Source organism: Lathyrus oleraceus, chromosome 1 (genome assembly GCF_024323335.1).
Source record: "Lathyrus oleraceus cultivar Zhongwan6 chromosome 1, CAAS_Psat_ZW6_1.0, whole genome shotgun sequence".
In the NCBI taxonomy this organism is placed as follows: domain Eukaryota; kingdom Viridiplantae; phylum Streptophyta; class Magnoliopsida; order Fabales; family Fabaceae; genus Lathyrus; species Lathyrus oleraceus.
This window is the reverse complement of record NC_066579.1, coordinates 182,174,459-182,181,519: the sequence shown is the minus strand read 5'-3', so window position 1 is coordinate 182,181,519 and position 7,061 is coordinate 182,174,459. Positions and strand designations below refer to the sequence as shown.

The window sequence follows — 7,061 nt, the reverse complement described above, 5'->3', positions numbered from 1 at the left end:
CTTGTTGATGACTGTTGAGATGCTTAGTTCGGAGTTAGAACTATTATTGATGCGTTTAAATGCATTATTGTTTATAGTCAGATGTTAGTTAGGCTGTGATCATTGTTATGTTGTTGTCGTTGCATGATTATTTACAGTCAAATGTAAGGTTGTAATCATTGTTGTGGTATTGCCGTTGCATTATTGTATGTTATTCATCATATGTTGTCGTTGTTGTGAAAGAGGTGAGTCACGAGTTCAGATGTTGGGACTAGTGACTTATCCCAAACTCAGATGTTGGGGCTTGAAGCTCAGATGTTGGGATCCAGTTCGTATGAAAACCCATTGTTGAGTTGGTACGATATGCATATAGAGTCGAGGTGTTGTCACATTGCATACAAGTTGACATTTGTAAATTTATGATTGATGTGTGAATACATTACCTGTTGATGATTTGTTGTTGTTGTTGTTGTTGTTTAGGATACCCTTTTTGATCTTTTGCACCACTAACATATCTGAGCGTATTCTCACCCGTTTGTGTGTTAATGTACGACGTGTACAAATACCCAGGAAGGAACAAGAGTAGTAGCCACGATGAGTTGGAAGATAGCCTTATAGCTTATTTTCATTTACTTTATCATTTGTCAATTTAGTCGGTTAAATGCTCAGATTTGTAACATTGGAAATAAGGCGTTTTATCTTATTTTGTTGTTGCTTTAATTATTGGATGATGATATCTTGATTTCGTATTTAGACTTGCTGAGACATTTGAAGTTTATGAATATTAATTTGAAATTTCGGTGAGTGTTTTGTTTTAAATGTGAAGTATGCGTGTTGTTTGAGAGTAGCATCCTAAATATGTTGTCTGGTTCACCAGGGCACCCAAGTGTGTTATGAACGAAATAAATAACATGTTATGTTTTAATTTTGTAGGAAAGAACTTCACATCAGTTCAAATTACGAACGGTAGTTAAATATGGAACATTTAATTATAGTTATTTTTATTAACCGTAGTTAAATATTTTTTAATAACAATGAATGCTAGGGACATGCGATTTTTGTATTGAAAAAATGAAAAAATGTTATGGTAGAAGTCTCCGACAACAAGAGTAGAGCCGGTTTGGGTTTCCAACAAGGGTCGTCAGCAATCAGATCTGAAGATGTACAACTCAGCTTCCGTAGCGGAGGGTTCTTTCATGGTAATGAACAACACTTAGCTGTTGTGCTAGAAGATGATGAAGAGGAATACTACACCAATTTTATGGTGAGATTCATAATTTATAACCATTAATCTATAACCACGGTTGTTATTAAGAACCGTGATGAAAAAGATAATAATAAAGAAAAAGTAGGCGCGTTAAAAATAATATATTACTAAATTGACAAAATGGCCATAAAAATATAATGTTACCAATGATATATTATATAGTAGTGGTAGCTTTTCTTAAAAAAAAAATATTTATTTTAATTGCATTAGCACTAATTATAGTTATATCATAATTATTTTTAATTATTTTACCATATAGAAAAAGAAAAATAAAGAAAAAATATTTTTTTTTAAAAAATATTACACATAAAAGAATAACATTCTTTAAACAATAATAATATTTATTAACTTTTTAATAAGTTTAAAAGTCATAAAATACACATAAAAAGTAAGAAGTTTATCTAAAATGTTATAGATAAAAGAGCAACTATTATTTAAAAAAGTAATAATATTTATTAATTTTTTAATAAGTTAAAAAAAGTAAAAGATACAATTGAAAAAAATTAAAAGAGTAATATCTTAATTTATTAAATCATTTCAACGAATTTAATAACTTAAATAGTATATGTTAGTTGAGTTAAATAAATATAAATAATTATTTTAAAATTTAATCTATGGTAATAAAATTTATTTATAAATTTTATTAATATAAATAAAATATTGATATTTATAAATTTATAATTTATTTATTTTATTAATCGCTTATTACCTTTTTTTCTGTTTTCAAACTTATATTAAATATTCTAATAATTTTTGTATGTTGATTATTATATTAAAAAAAACAAAAATAATAATTTTTATAAAAAAAAATAGTGATAATAATAAGACAAAGATATAAAACATGAGAGAGAAGGAGGAGAATGAATGTATAATTATAAGATTAGATTATTTGTGGTTGCAACATAGACAACTGACAAGACAAGAGACTCATGCTTACTATATAGTCTTGTTACTGTTTCAATTCCTTCCTTATTACAAAAACCAAACTCACTCTATTTTTTTATGGATTCTCAATCTCAATCCATACCTTCTTCTTCTCGTAATCCCTCTCAGGTAATCCCTTTCTTTGACTCTCTCTTACTTCTCTTTTACTTCAATTTCAACACTGTTTCTCAGATTTGGGGATTCCAATCATTGTACCATGTTTCATATCTTTTGAACTTTAGCATACTTTTATTCTTGTTGATACTTTTGTTGTTGTTGATTTTTATGTAATAGCGTCATAGTATAGTTTATGTTCTTTTTTTTTTGTTGTAAAGTTTCATTGATAGATATGATGCAATTGCGCATATAACATATCACTGTTGATCTTATGAAGCACGGACACACGGACACTTCAACACAGGTAATCATTTGAAAAATGAATAAATTGAACGTAATCACATGTCTCAGTGTCAGACATGGACACATGTTAGACGACAGACACACCTTTGTTTGGAGGTGTTGTTGCTAAAGAGCTATTGAATCCTTTTGATTTCCACTATTTTTGGTTTCTACTTGCAATAATTTTTCATTGTATTGTCTACTTATTAGTGTTGTCGATGGCGGAGAGCCAAAATCCCACCATACCGGCCGCTTTGCAGCGCCGTTATAGAGGATTATGCCCGCAATACTGGCCGATGTTTACCGTTGTAGAGAGCTCAAAAACCGCTATGAATATCTGCCATAGCGCCGATCTTTGATGACAGTGCTACTTATAACTTTTTCTGTATAATTACTCAGTTAAACAATGAAAATGTTTTGATTTGTTTTGTTTTGTTTTGGGTTTCTCTGCAGTTGTCATGGATGAACTTGTCTAGGAATTTATTGTTAGCATATCAAAGCTTTGGTGTAGTATATGGAGATCTAAGCACATCACCTCTCTATGTTTATACAAGCACATTTAAAGGAAAGTTGAAGGATCACCATGACGAAGAAACTATCTTCGGTGTTTTTTCGTTGATTTTCTGGACTATTACATTAATACCTTTGCTTAAATACGTATTCATCATATTGAGTGCCAATGATAACGGTGAAGGTATTCAATCGCTGTCTATTTGTTTTTCTAGTCGAAGATTATGAACCGAATGTCTTGATTATGATGCAAATATTGTCAGGTGGGACGTTTGCTCTCTATTCACTGCTCTGTAGGCACGCCAAATTTAATTTGCTTCCCAATCAACAAGCAGCGGACGAGGAGCTGTCGTCCTACAAATACGGTCCCTCGTCGCAGACCGGAGCCTCGTCTCCGCTCAAGATGTTTTTGGAGAAGCACAAACGTTTAAGAACAGTCCTGCTTGTTGTCGTACTGTTTGGTGCTTGTATGGTCATAGGCGATGGCGTGCTTTCACCGGCTATTTCAGGTAAGGTAGTCTTGTCTTGTGACACCAGGATTATACCAAAATCGAGAACTTTTGGAAATAAGCCGAAAACAACTTATGAACAAGTCATAAGACGGTTCCGTAAGCTCTACCAAGTGCTTATTACCCTTTCACCCGTTGATTTTGTGAAATAATTAAACACTAAGCTAATAAAATTGATTTGCGAATTTTTCATTTGTGTTCTAATTTCCATACGATAGTTTGTAGTACAGGTTAATACACAAGTCAACTCCTTTAACTTGTTCTAATTTCCATAGTTGGTTTCTATCAAATTATCATTATCCTGACAAGAAATTCACTATTATTTTGCCTCTTATTACCCTACAGTTCTCGCATCGGTATCAGGGTTAAAAGTTACGATAACGAAATTCAATAATGGTGAACTTGTCTTGCTAGCATGTGTCATATTAGTTGGCATGTTTGCTCTTCAACATTGTGGAACACACAGAATTGCATTTATGTTTGCACCGATCGTAATCATCTGGCTTCTATCGATTTTTATTATTGGGATCTATAATACCGTACTCTGGAATCCAAAAATAGTCTTTGCCATCTCGCCACATTATATCATCCAATTCTTCATCAAGACTGGTACCGAGGGTTGGATTTCTCTCGGAGGGATACTTCTCTGTATCACTGGTATGTTAGTTCTCGACTTAAAAGAAGCCGAAGCTATGTTTAACACTGAGATAAGTTGAATGATTATGTTGTTTGTCTCACCAGGAGCCGAAGCTATGTTTGCAGATCTTGGCCACTTTACTGCTACATCAATAAGGGTAAGCTTGTCGCCTCACTGAATTTGATGTATTTTCTACAACTATGATAATTTTGTTTTACCTCTTTTGCGTTATGTTTACACAAGATTCCTAACTTTCTTTTTTGAACGCACGCAGCTTGCATTTGCAGCTGTTATATACCCGTGTTTGGTAATGCAATACATGGGCCAAGCAGCTTTTTTGTCTAAAAACCTCAACTCTATTCAAAATAGTTTTTACGACTCGATACCTGGTTAGTTTTTTCCGAGTTTCTGACTAGTTGACACTTGATAATGATGATGCCATAGTTTTTTTTTGTTTTTTTACCGTTTTGGCTTTTGCGGCAGAACCTGTATTTTGGCCGGTCTTTGTTATTGCTACGTTGGCCGCCATTGTTGGAAGTCAAGCGTCCATCACTGCCACTTTTTCCATCATCAAGCAGTGTCATGCACTTGATTGTTTTCCCCGCGTCAAAGTCGTTCACACTTCGAAACACATGTTTGGACAGATCTACATCCCGGAAATAAACTGGATACTCATGGTTCTGACTCTCGCTGTAACCATTGGATTTCAAGACACAACCTTAATCGGAAACGCTTACGGTAATTTATTTAGTTTCGAAACAGTATACATGTTTTCGTGTTGAAATGATAATATATTTTTCCGGTTATTTGGTTGCAGGACTTGCTTGTATGACCGTAATGTTTGTGACGACATTTCTGATGGCACTAGTCATAGTTTTCGTCTGGCAGAAAAGCTTCGTGATTGCTGCACTATTCCTTTTGTTCTTTTGGGTGATAGAAGCGGTATATCTATCGGCGGCGTTCCTAAAAGTGCACCAAGGAGGATGGGTTCCGCTTGTCCTGTCGTTCTTCTTTTTGGTCGTTATGTATGTATGGCATTACGGTATTCGTAGGAAGTACAAATACGATCTACACAACAAAGTTTCGTTGAAATGGTTACTAGGTTTGGGACCTAGTCTTGGAATTGTCCGTGTCCCGGGGATCGGTCTCATCTACTCGGAACTCGCAACGGGAATACCAGCTATATTCACTCATTTCGTAACTAACCTCCCTGCATTTCACAAGGTTTTGGTTTTCGTCTGCGTAAAATCGGTTCCTGTTCCACATGTCTCGCCTGAAGAACGGTTTCTGATTGGGCGAGCTTGTCCAAGACCGTTTCGAATGTATAGGTGCATTGTTCGATACGGCTACAAAGACATTAAAAGGGACGACGGCGAGTTCGAGAACCATCTCATACAAAGTATAATGGAGTTCATCCAAATGGAAGCGGTAGAACCACAGTTCTCAAGTTCCGATTCTTCGTCATTTGACGTGAGAATGGCTGTTATAGGCACCAGAAGCTTAGAATCAACTCCAACCTTGATCGCGTCCGAGCAAGACGACGTTGATATCGACGAAAGCATCCCTAGTAGCCGGTCTATAACACTACGACGCCTACAATCCACCATCGACGACGAGAACCCGCAAGTCAGAAAACGTCGAGTAAGGTTTCAAGTGCCTAACAATCCCGGGTTGGATAATGCGGTTAAAGAAGAGATTCTAGACTTAATCCAAGCCAAGGAAGCGGGAATCGCGTATATAATGGGACACTCATATGTGAAGGCGAGGAAATCATCGTCGTTCTTGAAAAAGATTGTGATCGATATGGGATACTCTTTTCTGCGGAAGAATTGCAGGGGTCCGGCTGTGGCTCTTAACATTCCACACATCAGTCTCATTGAAGTTGGAATGATATATTATGTTTAGTTTGTGGAATTTTACCATTTAGGTTATAGAGACTCTTAGTAATGTGTATCTTGCTGTGAGTCTTAAACTGAAAAATGTGAAATTTCTATTAACTTAATCGATTGTTTTAAGGTTCTTAAAGCAAGTTGGATACAAGGTTTTCATTTTACATGATTGAACAAAATGTTTGGAGAATGATTGAAAGAGAAAAAAAATCATTGCTGGTATGCTTTATATTTAACTGAAAAAATATGTCATTGGGGTCTTTCTATTTTTATCTATATGATTCGTTCACACCTTTAACATGAATCAATGTGGAGGTTTCGGTGGTTGTTTCTCATCAATCGTGAGGGTTTTAATTTTAGGGTTTAATTTTCAACTTTGGATTCAAATGGTTTCTTCTTCTGCTCCATGAGTGCTTTTTTTCCCTTCAATTTTCCATTTTTGATAGGAAAGGAAAAAAAAAAGAAGGTGTTATCTCTACCGATAGCGTTAGGGTCTTCTTTGGTTCGGACAAATTCAAACTAAATCGTAATCCAGTCTATCGAATATTTTTTAAGTTCGGACAGAAATCAAACCAAATCAATAAAATTCAACGGTTATGGTCTTCTTTGGTTCGGACAAATTCAAATTGAATCGTAATCCAATCTAATGAATATTTTTTAAGCTCGGGCAGAAATCAAGCCAAATCAATAAAATTCAATGGTTATTAGTTATGACATTTATAATTTACATGAAGAAAAAAAATAGACTTTTATATTATTATCTAAAATTAATAGATATAAATTATATATTTTATAAAAATATTTTTGTACATTTATTTATAATTATTTATAATGTACAGATTAATCCAACCCAAATCAACTTGTTGTTTCTCGGTTTGATTTGGGATTTATCAAACAAATGTGTAAATTCAATCCATATATTTTTGGGGTATTTTTTAATGCACCAT

General features: G+C 34.2%; 1 protein-coding gene across 1 annotated transcript; it reads left to right on the top strand.

The window, feature by feature from the left end:
- The first annotated feature begins 2,104 nt into the window (after positions 1 to 2,104).
- On the top strand, positions 2,105 to 6,278 carry LOC127126330 (potassium transporter 4). Its single transcript, XM_051055242.1, has 8 exons — positions 2,105 to 2,299; positions 3,023 to 3,263; positions 3,343 to 3,588; positions 3,934 to 4,245; positions 4,330 to 4,382; positions 4,500 to 4,614; positions 4,709 to 4,963; positions 5,043 to 6,278. Exons 1-8 carry the CDS (start codon positions 2,249 to 2,251, stop codon positions 6,128 to 6,130), a joined length of 2,361 nt encoding a protein of 786 aa, XP_050911199.1. The 5' UTR covers positions 2,105 to 2,248; the 3' UTR covers positions 6,131 to 6,278.
- The last annotated feature ends 783 nt before the right edge of the window (positions 6,279 to 7,061 follow it).

Coding starts and splice junctions, on each gene's coding strand:
- LOC127126330 (XM_051055242.1), top strand. CDS start 2,249: ATGGATTCTCAATCTCAATCCATACCTTCTTCTTCTCGTAATCCCTCT. Junction 2,300..3,022: donor CTTCTCGTAATCCCTCTCAG/GTAATCCCTTTC, acceptor GTTTCTCTGCAG/TTGTCATGGATGAACTTGTC. Junction 4,383..4,499: donor TTACTGCTACATCAATAAGG/GTAAGCTTGTCG, acceptor GAACGCACGCAG/CTTGCATTTGCAGCTGTTAT.